Source organism: Thalia democratica, chromosome 6 (genome assembly GCF_965202585.1).
Source record: "Thalia democratica chromosome 6, ktThaDemo2.hap1.1, whole genome shotgun sequence".
Taxonomy (NCBI): domain Eukaryota; kingdom Metazoa; phylum Chordata; class Thaliacea; order Salpida; family Salpidae; genus Thalia; species Thalia democratica.
In genome coordinates this window covers 60,413,217-60,436,916 of record NC_139170.1, presented here as the reverse complement: position 1 = coordinate 60,436,916, position 23,700 = coordinate 60,413,217, and the positions used below count along the sequence as shown (strand labels likewise).

Genomic DNA, 23,700 nt, shown 5'->3' with positions numbered 1-23,700 from the left:
TTACTTTATATGACCTTTAAGTTGTCTAAATTTCAAGCTTATGTAGACATGTTTTTTTCAAAAAAAAATATTTAAAATACTAGAATATTAAACAGAAATATACTTTATAAGACATGTATAAAAGGAAATAGCTGTATTATTTATTCAAAACAAAAACCTTTACATAAAGAACAAAAAATTAAAAGCGTTTATTACTTGTTTAAAAAAAAATATGTTTTACTTCATACAGTTTAATGTCTAAAAATTACTTTTTACGATATGTATTAGCTTTTAAAACTTTTATATTAAAAATTGTATTTAATAAGTTTCATAAACATGTCGTCATACAAAATTACTTTTAGCTATCATATATTTAGATTTAATTTTTAAATTTAAGTTTTAGATTTTTAAGTGCAATATTGCATCTTTTTGTAAACTTAAATCAACCTACAGTATGTCTAAACAAACTTTAGAACATAACAAAAAGTTTGAATTTTTTTTATTAAGACTACATGAAAAAAAAACATTACATAATTAGCCAGTTAAAAACGAAAGTTTTAAAAATTAAAACTAGAAGATAAGTACTTTATCTAATTATAAGCTTACAATTGAAAACTTAAATAATTTGGAAATTTAAGTAAATTAGTGTTGATATCGATGAGATAGCTTATAAATTACTAAACATTTTAATTTTTTTGTTAGCTTCTAATTTAAGTATTTTCAATCTAACAAGAGTACTAGTTTTAATATACGGTTTTTTTATTTAAATAAATAGCTTCATAATTACGTATTACAGATTTTGTTGTCTTAAGTTTGACTAAGCTATAATTTATAACGTATAGTTTGCTTTCAAAACTTAAAATGCAAGTTTTTGTTATTAGTTTTAATAAGTTAATTTATTAAAAAATTTAGACTAGCTTTAATTTACTTTGACAAGTCCAAAAACATAATGCATTCAAGTATATAACGGAAACCAGATAGAAACAAAAAGTATTATGTGATAATTATTCGTAAACATAAGAACAAGTTAAGTTTATCTATGAGAAAATACAACAGATAAATATTCAGACAATTTTTAAAACAGTGTACGTATACCTTTAGTCTACCTTTTTATAATTAAACCACAAGTACATTTTTTTTGAAATTTTAAGGCGTTTCTATATACAAAATTTTTCATTGTAATATTAAAAACATATAAATAAAATAAAAACAAATTTTTAAAATTTTTGCTTGTCATAACTTTCTCATATATGTAACGTATTATATAAAACTTTAGCTTTTTTTTGATCACAATCATTCTATTTTGCTACTGAAAACATCAAATTAAAGTTTTTAAAGTATTTAACAACAAATATTCGAACACAAGATAGATTTTAAAGTGTTTATTTTTAAAACTTACATGTTTTGTATTTTATTTTTACAGATATTTTTTTTTACACATGTAAATTTTTTTCATACAAACTTTCATCATGTATAGAATCGCGCTTCTTCTACTTCTTTGTGTTGTACAAATTTCTCAAGTAAGTTTTTTTGTTTAAATATATAATTTTTAAGTTTGTAAAGTATGTAAACTTACTTCATGATATTATTTTTTAGCTATTCAGTTATCTATGTTTATTAGTTTTGACACGTAAGAATTCTAAACAAACATCGTTTAGTTTAAATCTGAGTTGTAATACTAGGATAAAAATAAACTATGCTTAATACTTTTGATGTGTTTTTAGTTTAAAGTTTAAAATATTCCGTAGATCTTTACTAAAGTTTTAAAAAACATAATGCTGTTATTTAAATAATTTTAAAACTAAAAACAGTTGTTAAAGTTCAAATAAAACCATGTTAGTATATTGAATTGTAATTAAATAACAGTTTTTATAACACTTTATTATCTAAATGCAACAATATCGTAACAAGCAACTAAAAAGCTAAATTTATATTTTTAACAATACTGTACTTGTATTTTTAACTTAATTTATTTTCAGTCTACTGAACTTATCAATCGAATAGTAAATGAAAACAACAATAATAGTTAGTTTCATGCACCTTTAGTTTTATACTACTTTTTATGCAATATTTTTCTACACTTTTTTGTTTCAAATTTTTAATATATTTAACCTAAAAATATTAAAACACTTTGATTAAAAATTTAATGGTTTTCTATATTCCTAATTGTAAATAATAATTCGTCATAAAATTTCAAAACATAATTTATCAAATAGATTAACAAGTTAAACCAATTGTACTTAAACAAAACTTTGATAGTTATTATTTTTAATTTTGTAAGCATCAATACTACATTTGTTGTTTGAAGACTACAAAGTTTAAATGCTTATACCGTTTTGTGTAGCATGTCGTTTAAATATATTTCTAAAACTTATAAAAACTTCGTAGTACATGGTACGTAAGTTCAAGTTGAAGCTTATTCATAAAACTTACAATCACTTCACACACAAATTAAGTGCGCGCTAACTTGCATTTTAAAAATGCGAAGATGCAACTTTAATACGCATGCCAATGCAGATTATTCAATGAAATGTACGTTACAATCTTGTAGTAATACGTAAAGTAACTGTAGGGAAAACTTAAAAGTTCAGTGAAAGTTTTTTAGAGCTATTTTTAGTTATAATAAAGCTAGACAACTGCAAACTTTTATTGACTACATATGGGAATTTTTTATATAATATTTATTTAAAGGAAGTTAGTACTTTACAAACTGAAGTATATTTAAAAACTTTTAACTGTTTCTTAATTTAGTTATTCAAGTCAGCTTTTAAATTTTGATTTTTTAATTTGTTAAAAACTAACAAAAAACTTAAAACGCGTTATTATTCATTTACTATTATCAACGTCTATTTGAAATAAAACAAGCAGTTTTAAGATTTGTTAAAAACATTTAGACTTTTTACATGTTAATCAAAATTAAATATTCGAGCTAACTGATATTTTCAAAAAAAAACGAGCCTTAAACTATTTACGTACAGTTTTTAGAAATTTTCTTGGTTGTTCAAACTAAAAAAGTGAAAACTTAAGAAAGTTAAACTCGAGAAAATTTTTAATACTCAAACCGCCACTATAGTAATACAAAGTGAAAAAAGAATTTGATAAGCTTAAAGTTAGCCATAAGAAAATTAACCAAAAACTATCAGTTACATAATGTGTTGAAAAAATTTTGTGACACTTGAATTAAAAAATTTAAATTGTACTTTCAACACTTTTTGCCATGCATAGCTGTGATTGATAATTTTCATAATAATCTTATCAGCAGAAATTGCATAACAGTAAAGAATTAATAAATAATTTAAATTTTAATACATTCTATCACAGACGAGCTAGATATACAACCGAAACTAGATGCAAACAACTGCACTGGGTTGTTTTCTTGTGATGATGATAATAACGAGTGCATACAACCACAACTAGTTTGTGATGGCAAAATTCATTGTTCGGATGGTAAAGATGAAGAAAATTGTTATAAAGGTTTGAGCTAGTAATGTAACATTTATACTATCAGTTGTTTTCTCTTAGGTGTTTATAAACTACCAAACGTTGATGTTAGAGTTATTAAGTTTTTGGTTAAAAGTATGCAGTTAAAAGTGCGTATTAACCTTAAGTTAGGTATTTTAGTATATCGTTGTATACTGGTGTTTTTTAACTATAAAATAAGCAAAATTATTAATCTACAATAAATCAATCCTTATACTTCAAGCTCGCTAATTGTGTTCCAAACTTTAAAAAATTAAAAATATTCAACTTGTAGTATTTCAATGAAAACTGATTTATTTATTTTAGTTCTACTATTTCATCTCGTGATTTTTTTTATATATTTATTGTACTTATATTTTCAAAATATCTGTTTCTAATTTTGTGTTCTTAAATTATTCACAGACTCTTTGTTAAAACTGTATGAATTTTATAATGAATTTCTTCTAAAAATTTGCTTTCTTATCGCTACTGTATGTTTGTAGTTTTTATAACAAAATTAGCTGTAACAAAGTTATATGAAAGTTCCTTTTCATAGAGCTTTAGGGATTGAAAGGTTTTATAATTTCTCAAAATCTTTACAATATCATTATTTTTCTTGCACTTAAGTTTAAAATTTAAGCTTTTTCTCTATAAACAATTTTATTTTGCCTTCAACTACGTTTAAATATTATAACTTTCTACTAAACTCGAAGTCAGATCTTTTGATTTCAGTGTTCTCTTTTTTTGTTCAATTAAACATTTTGTTCCATTGAAAGCCCCAGGAAAACCAACAACCGCACTTCCGGTATCGAAAAGATCTGTTTATAATGACGTCATATATAACTATGACGCAACAATGACTTACGACGACTACGGAAGCTGCCAAAAGTGGAAAATGTTCAGTTGCGACGTAACAAACTTGAACTGCGTCACTTACGAGCAAATTTGCGATGACGTCATCGATTGCGACAACGGGAGGGACGAGGAGAACTGCCGTTAGTTTTGTGACGTCATAGTGTTGGGGTGACATCACAGTTCACGCATGAGTAGTTTGGTGACATCAATAATGACTTTTACACTTTCATACTTGTATTTTATGAGTTTTATTACATAGTCAAGTGTTTTTTAACTAAAGTATTTTTTGCTTTTTATATTATTATTAAAATGATCTGTACACTTTAACTAATCTTTTTCAATTTGTTTAGTTTCAATATTAGTCAAGTTATAGTCAGCGACAAACTAAATGTTACTAAATGGTTTAATGAAACATTATGAACATTTTTTTTATGTTACAAATCGTTCGTACGCATGACTAGTGGGGTGAACTTTTTAAACTTCCTTATTTTTGATCTTCTGTTTTACAATGAATTTTTAGATTTATAATTGAAAGAATATTAAAAGGAAAGTAATTTGAAAACAAGTCTTTTTTGTTTCTGCATAAGTTTATACTTTTTGTATTTTAATAGATGATATTTTTTTGAACCAAACTTTGCATCTAGACCTAATGTCTTTTCAATTGAGTTAATAAAAAACAACGAAATTATAAAGTTCTTTTGTAATCTTTGCGGTTGTAATGTCGTGTGTATAAAAACACGTGCACTTAAAACCAAAAACCAAATGTGTTTAAACATTTTGTTTGTTTTTGGAGTAGCAATCGGTAAAGAGGTGTTTAACTTATCATACACAAGTTTGTAATTGCTCATCAATTTGTAGTACTAATAAGCGTAAACATTTCCTTTCAAATCTAAACGTTTATATATTTTAAACCTAATAGTAAAAATATTATAATCCTATATAGTTTGTTAATATCAGTTTGTGGTTATAAATTACTAGTATAAACTTTATAACATGACTTTTCTGCCACTAACTTTAGTGTTTAAGCTGCCTGCTATTTTAGCTGCTCTATTTATAATTTAATTCTGTGTATACGTTTATTTAAAGTTTCATACCTAGGTTAAAATAATTTGTTTTAAAAATCATCAAGAATAGGCAATACTTTTTGCATAGTTTTAATTAGCTTATGACGTAATTTTACGACCTCTGTGGTTGTCTTCTTGTTGCCCAAGTACATATAATTATAACCAAATATGTATATCTTTTTTTTATGGGTTTTTGAGTGATTGTCAATAAAAAGGTTTTATACTTTTTATGTAAGTGATGTAAATTTTACAGTTGTTCGTAAAGTAAATATATTTTGTAGCAGTTAGCTGCTTAAATATTTCTTATCGAATTTTTTCTCTGATGACTTTTAAACTGATTGACATATGTTATGAAATATTTTCCATGTTAAAACTTTATCTGATAATATCATTTAGTGGTTGAATTTTACCATGACATTATTTTAAATATGAGTTTTTATTAAGTTTTGAATAGTTATACTCAAACAAGTTAGGTTAATAAAATATGTGAGTTTTGAACTTCTTGTTGCAATAGAATATTCATAGTACTAATATGCTGCTTAAAGTTTTTTTTTACCAAGCTCTGACATGGTTTCGCCTAAAACCGACTTATTTTTGTAATTAAGACAATATACATGATAGTGTTTGAATTTTACCTACTTAAAGTTAAACTGAAAAAAAAAATAAAATTTAATACATTTAATATATTTTTAAACAGAAATAACAACTTGTTTCGGCCACAACTATATTTATTTAATTTTAAAAACTATGAACTTTCTATATACTTTTGAAAAGCAGAATGCTTTTATTAGCACTATGTGCAGTGTAAAGTTATTATTTATTTAGGAGCTAAATGGCCCACAGCTAGAAAACCATTTTAATAAACATACTTTGTTTGTAATAACTTATGAGTTTTTAATACATATTAATAACTCAAGTTTTTTCCTAACGGTTATTAAGGTTGTTTAAAAGTATAAAAATTGACTTCTACATAAAAATAAAACAACAGATAAAACTAACATATAACAGCTTGCAAAACTAAAAGACCTGTAGTTTATTATCTTTGAAAATTTTAATCTTTATTAGATTAAGTAATCAAAAGGTACATATTCCATATTTTTGATTTTTGCAAAATCAATTGAAAAACCATAAGTAGATCAAGAAGGCTGTGGTTTAAAGCGAATTATAAAGACTTTTGCGTTAATTATTTTATTTTTTACAATAAACTTGATTCCATACATAAAACTAAACAATGTTATAAGCTATCTTTATTACTAATAAGCTTTCTACATACAATGTAAACTTTTTATATAAAAAATATTTTAAATAATACTAACTAAACTCGTTTGTATTTTATTTCAATGCTAAAATATAATAGTCTATATCGGATCAACAGGTAAAACCAGCCTTGAAACATCAGAAACATCAGGAAACGTTTGTGAAGAACAAGGATTGTTTTCATGCAAAGATAGATGGGACACTTGTGTTGAAACAAATAAAGCTTGTGATGGAAATAATGATTGTTACAACGGATACGATGAAGATAATTGTGGTATGTAATAATACTTTATTTCTCTTAAGTTTACAGTTATTTCTTAAACTGGTAATTTACTTATTTGACTAACTTAACTTAACATTTACTGTTTTTTTATAAGCTAGTATGTATGCAATATAAGTGTAAATTAAAGTTTAGTTCCGGTCGTATAAATACTTAAATAAAGATTAATAATTGATATTTTTATAATTAAGCAGTCAGCTATTCGAGTTAATTAAGTTTAAAACAATTTAAAACAACTTAGGAAACGCAGTGTTACGTATATAAAAGCTATTAGTCTGAACTCCTAGATTCAATTCCTAGATTGACATTTAAAAAATTAAAATTTACACACAAATCTTAAAAACAATTATTTTTTCAGTGAGTTTGTATGAATGTAACTGATAAGACACACTTTAATATTTCTTTGTTTTCAAGAAAGTAATATTACTAAAATTTATATACTTTAAAAATAGTTCTATTGTTGAAAATTTAATATGAGTTATACTTTCTATTTTCATAGTTTATATTAAATAAAAATAGTTATTACACAAAATTAAACTTTTTGTACATTTTGTTTTTAAATTTAAAACAATCGATCAAAATATTTTGAAAAAAGTTCTTTTTTGTTCAAAGTACACAAAAATGTTCATTAATTTCTAATTAAGGCAATCAATTGTCGCTATAATTTACAACAATAACAAAACCATAAAAAACTTTAAGTTTGTTCCAATTTATGTATTATTATCATACGTTACAGAAATTTAAACTATTTAGTTCTCTACACTAATTACTAGTTATTACAACCAATAAACATAATATGTTGCAATAAAAACAAAGTAATAAAGAATTTTAAGCATTAGCTTGTAATTTTGCAATAATGTCAAACTTTTAAAAAGGTGAACACTCATTTAAAAGTGTTACAACTAATTGTTTGTTTTTTAATACAATAAAAACAAGTCTATACAAAATATTAACAATTTTTGTAATATCATATTAAAATCATTCTTTATAATCAATTACAATATTTATCTTAAATATATACCTTAACAACTAAATATCCAAAAAAAATGGTAATACAGGATTATTTGGTTAAGTCATCCGTGAAATATTTAACTTTCTCCTCACATACCATCATACCATATTTGTCATGTCAAGTGTTTTCACGTGTTGATACTTAGATGTTTCCCACAAGTAAGTACAATGAATAAACAATAACAATAACTTGGTGGCACTGAATACCTAAGTTTGATATGTATTTTAGCTGTGTATAGTTGTGTCTGGGTTATTCTAACCACACTTTTGTAAAGTATTTTTAGTAAATTATGGCTTTTCATACGATCAATTTCTGACAGTATACTGAATAAACAATAAAATAAGTTGGTAGCGCTTAATGAGTATTTCAGTTTAATAACATTTTTGAGCTAAATATAGTAGTGTCTGGTTATGATACGATAAAGCTCAAAACTCTGTAAAATAGCTCAATATTTACAAAAGAATTTTTTTATACATGTTCGCGTAAACAATTTTTTTTAAACAGCTGAAGCATTTTAGAAGAACATTTAAAATAAAAACTTTATAAAACATATATTTTTTGGTTAAAACGCCCATTGTTCAAATGTTTTTGTTTAAAAAAAAATCATTTGTTAGAACACCTCATTACATTGCACAATATACATGAGCTTTTCGTAGTGCCTGGGTTTTATTGAAAACGTGTAAAAGAAAACTGAATGAAAAAAAGTAAACAATTTAGAAGCCAGGCTATTTTACTCTTTTGTTGAATATACAATTTATTGTTTTTATGCGTGAGATATTTGTAACTTTTTAAGAAGTTTCTAGCTTTATTACAATACAAACCTCAAAAATATCTGAAAGGAGAACCTTTTAAAACAAATTGGAACACAAGTTTTTATTCAACCTGAATGCAAAAATTTTAAATTTACAGCAATAAATCAAAAAACATTTGCTCTACTTCTACTACACTACCCTTTTTGTTTAAGTTTGATAAAAAACAGTTTTTCCACTGGAATTTTACAGAATTCTAAACATTTGTGTTGTATATTATCATAACTTGAACTTTTTATATGAAAAAGTACGCCCTTGTAACATATATTAGATTCAAGTGAGGGCAAAAGTTTAGATAAATGTATGATGGATTAAACTTGCCTATTTAGTTTTGAGTACCATGACTGTTTCTTTAGTTTAGAGCTTAAAATAGAAAATTTCTAAAAGATGAAAACTAAGCATAATATTGAAAATAAATTCGGGTTTTACAAAAACTAGTGAAACTTTTTATTAGCCTCAATTTATCAAAACTTATTTCATGTATCAAGAATCAAAGGGAAATTTAATTAGTAGAATGCTTTGTTTAATTTAATTTAAGTTTAACATTTTGTTTTTGTTAAAGTGTTTTATATACTTTTGGAGAGCTCAAAAAGTTCGTTATTGGTTACATGAGAAACAAATTGTTTTATTAAAAATCGCCATGTTACAATTTAATACTAACCACAAAATTTTAAAAGAATTTCAAAATGCTTGTGTGGAATTTCACTTGTACGGAACAGTTGTGTCATAGTTTCATTTATGTAGTGCAATTAGTAAAAGAAGCCACTTTTAAAATAAGAAATAAGTCTGTTACACAGTGGTAGAATTTTTGTTATATACTTTTTTGAATACACCAGAATTCTGTAATTTTTTATGAAGGATGTTTAGTAACTTCAAAAATTTCTTTGGAGGCAATTATTTAAGAAAAAGACCACAGATTTAAGAAAAGTTTTAGTTTAAAGTAAAAAATTTTTTTAGACCAAATGTGTAATGAATAACAAAAATAAGTAGTAGTTCACTCACAAACTAAAATAAAATACTTGTAAACATTGTTATAAAAAAGCTTTATTTTTTTTTTGCATTAGTTGATGTGTAGCTAAATAACGTCCAGGCCAATTTTTCAAGCCATGTTTGACTCATCTGCTGCAGTTTTCTGACCCCTTGTACTACAAATTGAAGTCAAAAGCAAAAACATATTTTTTTGAATAAAAAAATTTGGACTTTTTTTTCAATGTGTATTATGACAACACTTTACTATTTACAAAGCAACTATTTTAAGCAGCAGTATGATATGTATAAAAAATTTCATAGAACAGGTTTTTAAGCTAATTTTTGTCTGGCACAACTTATTTTAATTGGTACCGATTTTAGAGCTAGCCAAAAAATACGAGAAAGAATTTCTAAAACCAGCAAAAACACGCTATTGTGTTCTAAAAACTTGTAAAGTATATAAAATAATTTATCATGTTTTGTAATTCAAGATTTGAATATACGCCCTTTTAAACGGTTTTGCTAAAAATTTCTCACAGTTTTTGTCCTTTTTATATTCATTATGTATATAAAAAGAAATGTATGAACTAAAGTAAATTTGTATATAAATTCCGAACATACACTTTGTTAAAAAGTATAGAATAAACAAAAAAAACTTTTAACAGTATAGTATGAAGTTTTGAAAACAAATTATTTTGTTTGCATTCACAATTAGATACGCTGTCGAATTTCAAAAGCTGCACACCTGAAACTTAACCTCGAAATTAAATGAAGAAAATGTTTCATGCTTACTAATATGCTCTCATATATCTTAAATTTGACTGCAAATTAGAATATTGTGTGCTAAAATATCATTTGTGAAAATTTGTGTATTAGTATGTCTTCATTGACATTTTCATCTCAATCAACACCTTTTTGATAAGTTTTATACTTTTGGCGAATTATACGTAGATTATGATTAATAAACAGGCTTTATAAAGTATATTATTTTATAATTTTTACTTAAATCTGTATCACAGAAATACAATTAGTCATTTAGTTTAAAAACTTAAATCTATTTTTTTTAACGTCATTAGTTTTACATTTAGTAAGTAAAGAAATTTTACAAACAGTATCTCTTGACGACAAAAAAAAATAAAAAAACAATAAGTTCAATATTATCAAAATAAAAATGTTGGTCAATCAGATAGATTTTTTTACAGCCTTATTAAACTCGATACCAATAGATAATTCGTGTTTCAAAGATGAATTTATATATATATATATATATATATATATATATATATATACATTATATTTATTAAACTAATATTTCTATATACAGCTTCACTCGACGAGATACCAACAAACGGCACATCATCGTGTTCAGATGATGAATTCGTGTGCATTGGAGCAAATCGAAGCTGCCAATCAAAATTAAGTATTTGTAATGGAATTGTTGATTGTCCCAATGGAGAGGATGAAGAAAAATGTGAAGGTAATTTTTAGTGAAATATTTGTTTTTTAACTAAACTATTTTCAAAAGACTTTTCTCAATCAACTTCTGAATTTTTTATTCAAGTTAATTTTACAAAGTTTGCAAAAGTGACTAGTATTGTTTGTGTCCGTCAGTTTTAAACTTCAATGTTTAACTAGATGTCGCTTGATTTAAATTAATCACAAACTTTTTTTTATTAAAATAATTGTAGTGTTTATCAATGAATTTGTGTATACTACTTTTGGCTTAAAAAAAGATTAAATAACAATAATTTGAAATAGTGTTATTTATGCTCAAAATGTTTTAGATATTTTATAAACGTTGAACATTTAAAATAAAATTCAAAAAATTTTATGCTAAAAATTTTCGATGTTATTTTTTAAAATACTTGTTTATTCATGTAATAGTTAAATTTGTTTTGCATTAATCAAAACAGATTAAAGTTCGAAAACGCCCTTGTAATTTGATATATATAATTTAAAACATGTTGTTGTGTTTTCAATAAAAGTATTTAACATTAAGCAAACTTGAGCTTCACTTACAAATATTTCTTTATTCAAGTTGAATTAGTCTTGAACTTGTGATTTTAAGCAACAATAAATCTCAAAAAAACACCATTTAGAAATTTAATGCACAAGCAGAACTTTTAGTTTGGTCTACACAACTTAAAACATATTTTTCTACAAAAATATATAATGTTATATAAACTTGAGCTTGAATTACAAATATTTCTTTACTTAAGTTAAGTTAGTCTTGAACTTGTGATTTTAAACGACAATAAGCCTCAAAAAACCACAATTTGGAAATAGCAGACACAATAGCACTTGATATAATCACTTGCGGAAAACTGCATTGTTGTGTTTAGTGTTTAAAATACTTGTTGTATTTGGTGGATTGAACACTTTAAAATTCTGAGCGGTGCCTTCAGACTTCTTTGTGGTAGGGAAAAGCAGACCACTTAATTTTTAAAATTCCAAGTATTGGTTTGGCTTCCCTTGAATATGCTCCTAGCAATCGATTATGTTAGGTGATTGCAGCAGTTTAAGTGTTTTGTTTTATACATACCTTCTGTAAATGTGTCTTCAATAAAACTTACTTTTGTGAATGTACACTAGGTTTCAGTTATATCAAAAACTACAGCTAGTTCCGTTTAGTTGTTTTTAGACTAGTTTAAAATTTTTTTTATTATCTTTTTATGTTAATTTTAAAACTTCAAAACTTTTTATATTGCAGGTCTATTTAAAAATTACTTAACTCAAACATTTCACCTTTTATGAATATTAATATTGTCTTGAATTACATTAATTATTAAACACAATATGAATTTTACTTGAGCTAAAATAAAAGAAAACATGAATAATATTTAAGCTTTTATATTTTCATAGTTTAACGAAAGAATTTAAGCAAACAGTTTTTCATTTTTACTAGTAATTAACCTTTTTTTTAAACTTTAATTTGAAAACATAAATTTTTCTTAAGTAATTTATTTAAGTTTAAAAGTTTAATAAAATAATTGAATAAAAAAAATGTTTGCTTTTTATGGATTTATTTGTTTATAGTTGAAAGTCTATAAGTTTTATAAGCTTTGCGTTTGAACAAATTATACTTTTATAAACATATATAATAAGTAAAAAGCAAAAACGTTGTTTAATTAAATAGAAAACGGCTACAACTCTAATTTAACTCTTTTTAAGGTTGTAATAACTGTTCTTTACATTTATAGGCGTAAGATCTAATGATATTTATATGTTAACAGAATTCACAACATTCGCTCCAGTAGTAAACTCAACATACAATTACTCTTATGACAATAACTCTACAGTAACATACAATAATACAAATTATGACGATGGTAACTTCACCAATAGCGAATACGGGAACTCAACAGGTTTTCATTAGAAATTTACTTCTAACTTCATTTTTAGTTATAATAGGTTTCTTCCCGTTTCTTAAAATTTCAGATATTTTGAGCTTGTAGTTTTAAACAATTTCAGCTAGCTTTATTCTAACTAATTTCTGTTAGGTCTTTGTAATTACTCTTTTTAAACTTTACTCAATATAGGAAAAAACACGTTGAAAATACATATATTTTTATCTGAAAATATAATTTAATGACGTCACAATAACAGATGAGGGATCGGCGGATTACTACTATCTGAGTTGCGGGGATCGAGGTCTTTTCTCCTGTCAAGACGTAGATGTGTATGTTTATGGAGAAAGTAACGATTGCGTCAATCAAGATCAAAGATGTGACGGAATAATTCAGTGTCCTTCGGAGAGGGACGAATTTAACTGCACCTATCAAACAAGTAATTAAATTATTTAATTAATTTTGTAACGAAATTGTTCAGTGCCCTTTGAAGAAAGATAAATTTAACAGGAGTATCACACAATTATTAAAAGTTCTGTTTTAAGCAGTTTATTAATCTGAGTTTAGCTGCATTAATGAAACCATTAACAGTTTCAGTCAAAACGTTACTGTATATTTTAAAGCTGACAATTTACTGAAAACATTTCGTAATATTTTGGAGCAAAACTTTTAACTTCAAAAAGTTTGTTTAGCATACTCCTTAAACATTATGTTACTTCTAGTTCATAATCTCACTTATCTTACTTCATTCATTATCTTATCATAATTTGTGAGTTTTTTTTTTTGCTGTTAGCTACAATGGAATTTTTCGTGTTCTTAGAAATTGAGTTTTTATCGTTTTTTAAGTTTCTTTAGTGTCGTTTTAAAATTTTGTCCAGTTTTTAGTTAAAAATAATAAAAGTGGAATAAACAAGAAAAGTATTGCAAATTAAACACATTAGCTTATGAAAATTTTAGAAATTTAATAAAAAAACAAGTTTTCTTTTCTCTTTTCTACATATCATTCACAGTTTTATGATAACTGCATGTATTTAAACATTTTTCGTCTCAATAGCGCCACCACCGACGACAACTGCAGTAGAAACAACAACATCTGAGTATGAATACGGCGAATGCTTCGAAGATGAGTTCAGGTGTTCTGATGATCTTTGTATTGATATAAATTTAAGATGCGATGGGTTCCCTGACTGTGAAAATGATGAACTTGATTGTGGTGGTTTGTAAAAGACTGTTTATTCTGAATTAAATAAATAGTTATTAAAGTAATAAAGTTAAATATAATTGTAACTGTCTACATGGTTAATAACATGTAACCTGTTAACCTTTCCATTAAACAACATTTAGAAATATAAACAAAAAGTTTATCCTTTACAATACTTGTATATTTTACAGGTTACAATTTTAATGCTTAAATATTTGTTTTCAACAATTTTAAAAGTTTGTAAGTTAGTATTTTTGTCTTATATAGTAGTAAATATAATTCATTGCTTTGAGTGTTTTCAGGATTGCTTTTTTTTTCACCATAAATTAAAAAGAAAATATTAACTGTATCTAAAAGGCATTTTTCAATTACAGAACCAACGCCCGGTGTACCAACAACAGAAGACGTTAGAAATGCAACAACCGAACCTCTGACAACAATTATGACGTCATCAAGCGGAATCACCACGTCATCAGAAGTTACAACGACAAGTGGAAAAATGACGCCACCAACTACACCAGTAATTACGTCAACAACTGATAATATGACAACTGATGCACTTGAACCTACGGAATCAATTGTGACGTCATCTATAGCAGACAACACATCAGAAACAGTTACAACACAAAAAGAAGACAATATAACTACAAGTATAAGTTAGAATTCTATGTTCAGCTAACACATTATAAGATTGCTTGTAAACTTATATTTTTTGTAAGCTTATACTATATAAGTCGTATTGACCGGTGTTATGAATTTAATGAATCTTAAATAACAACTTTATTTTTAGTCAAACAAGTAGTTTCAAAATTTAAATTATATAAATAAAAGAGCCTAAAGCTTAAAAAGGGTTAAAGGTTATTTTATTAACAGGTCAACTAAAATCTACAACAGTTCGTTCAGCAACCGAAATAGATCAAGGTAAATAAAACCTTTGTGATAAAAAAAACAGTTAGAAGACAAAAAAAGTTAAAACGAAGGTGAACTAAATTGCACTCTAAAATCACACTCATATAGTTTAAAACACCAAACATCACACCACTTGTAATTATTAAAACAATCACACCAACATATTTAAATTCACATTTGAGACTATAAATTGAACAAAAATAGTTCTCAACTTGTTTAAAAATAAGGAGGCAAGTATACAAGTTCAATCATTCAAAATTTTTGTTTGCAAAACTAAGTTTCACCCTTTGGGGTTATTCATACATATTTAAGCAACTTTTAAAACTGATCACCACAGTATTAATTCTATCAAGCGACCAAATTAACAACACATAATCATATATAAAATTTGAAACAAAATCTAGATTCTTAAACAACCTAACAAGTTGGAAAATAACTTTAACCTAAATATAAATTTTAATTATTCTTATCACCTTAACAGTAACAACAAATGCAACTTCAGTGATAACAGAAGTAGTTGTGACGACTGAAAAAACAAGAGTCTGCTTTTATCTCGGTAAAATCATCCCAGAAGGTGGGCTTTTTATCAAAATTTATTATACTTTATAAACTAGCAAGATCTAGTTCTACAATACAAAATAAACCTTTTTAATAATACAAGTATAAGAACATTCTTATCAACTATAACTAACTTAGTGATATTTAGTTATCAACTGCTTAACTTAAAGCGTACCTTTGGTTATGTTATTTAATCAAATGCTAACTCTAAACTCAATCTATACTCCGTTTTTATTTCATATGTTTGTTATCCTAAAAGCTTATTTGTATTAAGCTGTGGTAAAAAACTGCATACTTTATTTTTTACAACTTTTAAATGTTTACTGGATATTTTTCAAGTGCGTTATTTAAATGTTGAACTAATTATTAATTTTTTCAAAATTCTTTTCTTAAAAAAAAACGTCAACAAACGCTTGCAGGTGCGACAATACTGGTAGTACCTTGCACAAGAGTAACTTGCGAAAAAGGTGGAAGAGACAGTCAAGTTCTTAACATTGATGTTAGGTGCAGCGGTAATATGATTCAATCTTCTTTATTGTGTAAGTTTTTTTCTTTTTTTTTTTTGGTTTATAATATTCAAGTTTTTAGTGTTTATGTTTATTGTAGTGGTATTATGCTTTAATATTCTATATTATGTAAGCTTTCTAATTAGTTTTAATTTTTTTCATAGAGGTATTTTAAAGCTTTAGAAAGTTATTTTAAGTTCCTATGTTACATTTACTAAAAAACATAGTTTTTTTGACCTTTTTTCAAATTTACTTACATTAGGCTTTATTAATTCAACTTCGGTTAATTTTAAATTTTATGCGTAAAAAAAGTTACCGGACTTAAAATTATTACAACTTACAAGAGTTTGTTTTAATTGTGTACTCAAACTACTTACTTTTTTAATCTACTATTTTAAATAAACAAACAACTTTTTACAGGTACAATGCTAGCACTGATACTTTCCTACCTTTTCGGAGATCGTTAGAGTCGGTAGCAGAACCAATTTGAACAAAACTGTATTGAAGAATAGATAGGGTCCAATATACAAACTAGCATTTAAATTTTACACTTAGAAATATTTTATTAGGCAGTATACTGTTTTCATATATCAACCTAAATACCTGACAACTTTTTTTTTTGTTTATTTTTTTAACTTTTTCTGTTTTTAAAGTTTTTCATAAGTAAACAACAAACTTATCAGCCTTAATATTTTTTTTTAATGTGTAAGACTCATTATCTTTTGTGTCAAATTCACCAAGTGCTCTGAGATTATTTACGTCAAGTTGATTTTTGCACTTATTTTTATTCTGAGAAAAGTCTCATGTAATTTATTTTTTATAATTTACTGAGTTTTAATAATTCAAAAAATTTTTAAGCATTTATCTTTCTTTTCCAGCCAAATCACTGTCTATTTTTTTCCTTCGGTTTTTTACTACAACGGTGCTTATAGTACAATTATTTTGTTGTAAAAAAACTAAATATGGTAATAAATTTCAATACTAAAATAATATTTTTTGAAGTAACAGAGCATTTCATTTTTAAAGCAAAGAGTTCTTGATTTGATATCATAGAGACTCTTAAGTTCATAAACATAATATGGTTTTAACATAGTTTGAATTACACATTAACGCGTAGTAATGTTTAATGAAGCAAACAAATATAAATCTCGTAAGCTTATTAAAAGTTATGAGCAATAAGTTTCGATAAGAATTCCAAGTATCAACTAGGCATACATTAAAAACTTGACATTGAAAACAGTTTCTTGCTTACAATAAGTTGGTTTTATTTCAAAAGCTATATTTTTTAATCAATATATTTGTTTAAATAACTTTGCAAAATACAAGTTGTTCATTCTGAAAGGCAAGTAATATTAAGTGTGCTATAAAGTTATGACTTACAAAAAAAAAAACGACTAGTGTAATTTAAGGTAAATTTCACTTGCATGTTTACTGTATCAGCAAAGACAATTTTTAGTTTTTCTATTTTAATTTATTAAAACTTAACTGACTAATTTTTAAAATGTTCCAATAGTGGGTTAGGTATGATAGTAAAATAAAAAATGTCATAAAGATAGCTTTGAAAAATTTGCTAACTCAGTAAATGTACAAATTAGACTGGCCTTTAGATACACTTTAAAATTTTACCTCTTAGAGTGGTTTGAAACTTTAAACCTTTTTCCGTTAGTTGGCGCAAGAAACTTAAAACTTTCGCACCAACCTTATTTAAAGTTACTCTAAGAACATATCTGCTCACCATGGCTCACTAGCGGAACTGTTTTAATATTTTAGTAAATATTTCAAACTAACTACAGTGAGGGCATAGGTAACCTTGAGCCCATATAAAAGTGTCGTGCGTGTAATGCGTGTTATACTGTTTTACCTTTTATACACCGATTGTTAGACGATATCTGCCAACTTTTAATTTAAAAATACAGAGTTACTAAATTTAAACTTTAAACTTTTGGAAACTACACTTCGCTTTTTTATTAACTTATTTTGAAGCTAAAATCTTTGAATTTTTTAAACTAATTATTCTAAACTTTTTTTGTATTTCTAAATCAAGCAGTAGAAATTTTAAGTAGTTAGTCGTTATGTAAATGAAAATAATAAACAGTTTTCTTAGTACTAACGTTCATTAAAAGCCTGAAACTTCAAATTAAAAAAAATAAATGTTTTTAAAAGATAGACTACAATTAATAAATGAAGCTAATTACAAGTTTTGCTCTTTTTTGACCCGATGTATAAAATTAAGCACACAATTACTGTTCTCTAAAAAAACGTTGATCATTTTAAAATCGATTAAACTTTCAAAGTAACAACGTTAATTAAATTATCAATTTCATGCATCACATCAAGTAATAACATCGCTTGAAATCAATACGATCATTATAAAACTAAGCATAAAAAGCATTTTGTGCTTGTTGCTTTACAGCAATGAAAGTTAATTAGTTGTTTGACAATCATTTTTTACAGATGAGATTATATTACACTACAATTACTCAAAGAGCAAAAACAGTTTTAAAATTTCAGATTAGCATAAGCCAGCTTACAGCGGAAACACAACCCACTGACATATTAGTCATGAACAAACTTGACTAATTGTTATTATTCAAATGCTAAAACTTTTTGTTTTTTTTTTTGTAAGAGTTTTGTTACTTTAACTGTTAGTTTTACTCGATTGTTTTCCAAAGTTTTAGCTAGCTTGCTTTTAGTTTGGATAGCACTTTATTGGTTATATATTTTTACATTGATAAAGCGTTTTTTTTATTCAAGTAATTACAATTTAGAATTCAGTTTAACAATTTAAGAAAAATCGCCATGGCTTAGTATTATAAAATGAACACTTATTGATTAAAATTGATCTGATGACTTACCATAATTTTTTTCTCAGAAACTCGTAAGAAGCTAAAATTCGTGACATTTTATTTCATTGTTTCGTGTTTTCTTAAGTGGTGTCGCTTAAATGTCATATTTCAATAAAAATTTTTCTTTTTTCTCATGTCAAAACCTTTATTTTCAGTTTAGTTTTCACACTAACAATTTCATGTAACACCATTGTTAAAATGTTTGATAAAATTAAAATATAGTTTTAGTTGTTTATAATTTAAGTTTTAACTATTAAGTTCAAAACAAATAAATAAGACACAGTAATCTATCTACAAGGGAGATTGATAATTATTAATTTATTATTTTTGAGAAAAACAATTACAAAGTTTCACCGCATAATAATTTAAGTTTCAATAAGTTTATTTCATTTTATTTTGTATTTGTAGTATTTTTTAAAAACTTTCGATCGTCTAAGTATAAACAATTTTTTTAAACAGCTGAATACTTTTTAACGGTTAAATCAAGTTTTCCAATGCAGATATTATTCATAGTTTTGTTAAAGTTTTTGCTAGGTCTTGACTTAAAACTGTGTTATACACAAATTAAAAAATTCAATACTTTTTTAAGTACAACTAAAAGCTCACCTCTGTTTTGTATTTAATAATTTTTTTACAACAACATTGCGACTCAGCTGAAACTAAATAGAGTTAGTTTAATAGTTAGACATATAATAGATTAGAGCGAGTTTAATAAAAAGTTAGTGTATCAAACACATTACACAGCTTTTTAAAACATGCTGTTATACAACTACTTTAAACTTATTAATGTAATTAAAAACTTTCAATTATTTTAAAATGTTTGATATGTTTTTAGTGTCCATTAAAAGTATAATGTTGCTAAAAGCAGTTTATGTTCTCATAAAAATTTACAACAAATAAAATTTGTACCTGAGTACAAATAAAGACGTCTTTGTTTACAATTTAAAATAAAAAGATTTTAAACAAAAATCGTTCGATCATATATGCATTAATGCGTTTTGCTTGTCAAATTAACAAAGCGTTAATACTTTTACGCAAGTGAAACAAAACTTTTGGTAAGCACTAGTTTTAATGCCAAAAAAAATCGTTTTGTAAATTTTCTTAAAATATTTAATGTCAATTTTAATTAAATTTTTCTATTTAATTTGTTTTGCCGCTCTAATATGCTATATTAGCATTTTAATTAAACATACTAAAATTTGCAAATTGTTTTATATACTAGTGTAAGCTATACTAAATATTATAAACTACAAAATGGTAGCATTAATCAAGTATAATCTATTGTTAACAAATTAGGTTAAATTTTAGACCAGTGTTAACAAATTAATGTGATTTGCTATCTATGGTTATTAAAGATAGATTAAGTTATGTTAAGCAAGCTGAAGATGTAACTAGTTTTCTTAGTTTAACAAACTGATAGGATATATACTTCAACAAGTCGACCAGCAAAAAGCTTTATGTTTACAGTAAACAATTATTATTATTTTGTTTAGACTTGGTTATTGTGTTTTTCAAGAATTATGACTTGCAGTTTAATAACAAAGGTTTTCAATTTTGTTATAAAATTTAAACATTTTCCAGTTAATTTTTTGTAGTAATTTAGTTTGTGTTTATTACTAGGCTAATGTAACACATTTTTATGTTTTAACAGTTCTGTTTATTTAAGTGTAACCAACAGGTTTTTTTAATTTCTTTTTCAAGAGTTTATATATCACAAATCTATGTAGAAGTTCTTTATAAATACTAATGTGTTTGCTCTTAATACTTTAAACAAGTACAACTAATAAAAAACTGTTGTTTTTTTACAATAGCATATAAAACATATTAGTTTTGTTTGAAAGGTTCAAGTTTTAGCTTTGAGAAAATTTTTTAAATCTTGCTACTACGTCATAATGGTAATGCTTTTAACTTAAAAATATACTTTAGTTTTTAGATGTCATTCTTATCATTTTCTACTATAAAAGTCAGTTATGTTATCATGAAAACAAGCTTATGTCTATGTGTCAAACAAAAAAATCTCAATCTTTTAAATGTTCCTTTTATCACGTTGCACACAAAAAGGTATAGCCGACCAAATCAGATTTTATCGACTGAAAACAGCTGAGTTTTTTTTGATAATTTTAATCAAATTTCGACTAGATATAAACTATATTCTTTGTTGTTAAAGTAAGTTTTCAAACTGACTTATTTAAACCGCTTTTCAAACGTTTTCCTCCTATAATTTGTGATAGATTTCGTTATAAAAAACCTTTCAAGTATTATCAATCAGTGTTTAGCTTTTAAATTGTTTATGAGGTTGATAAAAGCTATATATCATATCATGCACAACACCTATAAAATTCTTTTGATAACAGTCGGATTAAGGTAGTAAAACTTTAATGAAATTAAACTGTCATCGAAGTCTTGGAAAGATTAAACAAACATGATTTTCTAATTAAAAGTTTTGTTTTAATAAATTTATTGCACTGTGTTTAATTAATATATAGTAATAAAAATGTTAGCACTCATTGTGAACATTTTTAAACAAAAAAAATCAAAAAATATTTACCAATAAATCCAACAAAAACATTCTAATTAAAGATACATTTGTTGGCATGCTTGGTTTTCAAAAACTGTGGTTAGTGCAATTCGAGATATTTTAAATTTTCCGTGCTTGTACTTAAAAGCTTTTAATTTTTTTTGTTATTATAAAAGTTGGCAGCATATTTATATCTATTTATACTTCTTATGTTAAGTCAAGCATAGAAAACAAGTTCTTTAATGAAAAGACAAAGATATATTTTTTAGAATATTTTTCTTGCTACAACAGTTGTAATTTAAAATTAACAAAACTTAAAATGCAAAAGTATTTGTTGTGATGATGGTACTAGAAACAACTTAGTTTAGAGTAAAGCAAACTTAAAAAGTTAGTTTTGGCAGATTATTTGTGCAGGTGTAAATTTTTTTAGATCTCAATTATTTTTTTCTTACTTTTAACTGTCCCTAATTTATTTAACTAATAGTTTTGATTGTAATTTGAATGTTATTTAGACTAAGTTTGAAGTTTTAGTTTAATTAGTAGCAACTATACCAATAAAAAATTAGATATTTAAAAAGTATTTTATTTTGCTTACGGCAGGTTTTTTATTGAAAATATATCTTTTGTTAACTTGAGCTTTTAGCAACGTAACGTTTTCACCAGCTGTGCAAAAAAAATCAAAAAATTTCTTGGCACGCCGCTATTTCAAAAATTACTATTATCGAAACCCAATATATTTCTCATTTTTTACGAAGAATTTTTTTTTCACATTGTTGTTACAGCGATATGTTTTCATAACATGCCCGGTAAATAATTATGGTCTATTTTTACTTATAAACTGAAGTCAAGCGTATAGATAATTATACGCTTCAAATGCTGTAGCTTACGGCTAAATTCGTAGATACGAGGTTTTTTTTGTGAATTTATTGATTTTTCATTTTTGCAGAGCGAGCAGTCATGTATCAAAAGGTCGTGATTAAATTGATTTTACAAGAAGTTACGATTAATTGAATTTATTAACACAATTTAGTGTTCAAGTAATTTTTGTCAGGTTAAGAGCAGAAGCATGAATCCTGATTTTTTTGATTTTTTTTGATTTTTAAGTCGTTTCTTTTATTAAGTAGCCGTTTGTTTTTTTTAAACATTTGTTGAATTAATAAGTTCCTAAAGTAAGTAGTGCTTTAAAACGTTATAATAGAGAATTTGATTTCAAATTTCTTTAATGAATACAGTAGTTGTTAAAGTTTTAATATTTTTAGGAAATGATTCATCTTGCTTATAAATCTAGATGTTTATCAAATGGTAAAGTTGTATTTATAACTGTATAGTTATATCTGTTTTGGCAAAATTTATATTTGTATATAAAAATCTTAATAACTTTTTTAATTGAATGTGTATTTAAAATGTATTTAAAATTTAAGAGAAAATTTTAGTTATGTAAAACACTCAGCTCAAGGTATAACAAATCTAAAGAAACAAAAGATTGTGCGATTGTATATTTTGATTTTTAATAAGTACTTTTGTTTCGTTAAACACTTTTATTGTCAGCAAAATAGCTAATTAGCTAATTATATTTAAAACTTGTTCAGATTAAATCAAAGATAAGGTTAATAGAGTTTTTTTTAAACAAAAACTTTTTGTTCTGTTTAATTTTACACTAGTTTTGCTAAAAACTATTGTACATGTTATACTAGAAATTTTGTCAAACCAAAACTGTTTTTTATTGAACAAAGAAGTTGTTTATTTTGTACTTTCATTTTTGAATATAAAATTTGTTTGATTTATTTTTAGTCTTTTTTTATTCAAACTATATTTTCAAACAAATGCACGAAAAGTAAAATCGTATGAAATATTTAAGCAAACAGTGTTCTATATTTTTGATGTTTAATGTATAAACGTTTTTGTTTTATAACAAATGAAAACTATTTAGAATTATGAATGTTTATATTTTCAATCATTTAAACGTGCTTTATGTAGAAGCAAAAAGATTTATAAACCTATAAACTTTATAAAAATCCTGTATTTGCTTAAATTTAATTTACATACTACCGTCACTACTAAATCTTATCAATTATATTTTGTTTTTTGTTTATATTTTTGACATCATATGGATTTAAAGCATTATTTTGCA

At 25.1% G+C, this 23,700-nt stretch overlaps 1 protein-coding gene across 1 annotated transcript; it reads left to right on the top strand.

Moving 5' to 3' along the window:
- Nucleotides 1-1,400: 1,400 nt before the first annotated feature.
- LOC145838354 (uncharacterized) lies at nt 1,401-17,184 on the top strand. Its single transcript, XM_082945930.1, has 13 exons — nt 1,401-1,499; nt 1,959-2,004; nt 3,301-3,453; nt 6,733-6,888; nt 11,009-11,161; nt 12,918-13,049; nt 13,291-13,470; nt 14,086-14,247; nt 14,607-14,888; nt 15,106-15,153; nt 15,623-15,715; nt 16,119-16,238; nt 16,626-17,184. Exons 1-13 carry the CDS (start codon nt 1,449-1,451, stop codon nt 16,670-16,672), a joined length of 1,623 nt encoding a protein of 540 aa, XP_082802056.1. The 5' UTR covers nt 1,401-1,448; the 3' UTR covers nt 16,673-17,184.
- The last annotated feature ends 6,516 nt before the right edge of the window (nt 17,185-23,700 follow it).

What these genes read in the sequence shown, in the direction of transcription:
- LOC145838354 (XM_082945930.1), top strand. Translation starts at nt 1,449, where the DNA reads ATGTATAGAATCGCGCTTCTTCTACTTCTTTGTGTTGTACAAATTTCT. An exon ending in GGATGAAGAAAAATGTGAAG is followed by an intron (nt 11,162 to 12,917) that starts GTAATTTTTAGT and finishes ATATGTTAACAG; the next exon opens with AATTCACAACATTCGCTCCA. An exon ending in AGCAACCGAAATAGATCAAG is followed by an intron (nt 15,154 to 15,622) that starts GTAAATAAAACC and finishes TCACCTTAACAG; the next exon opens with TAACAACAAATGCAACTTCA.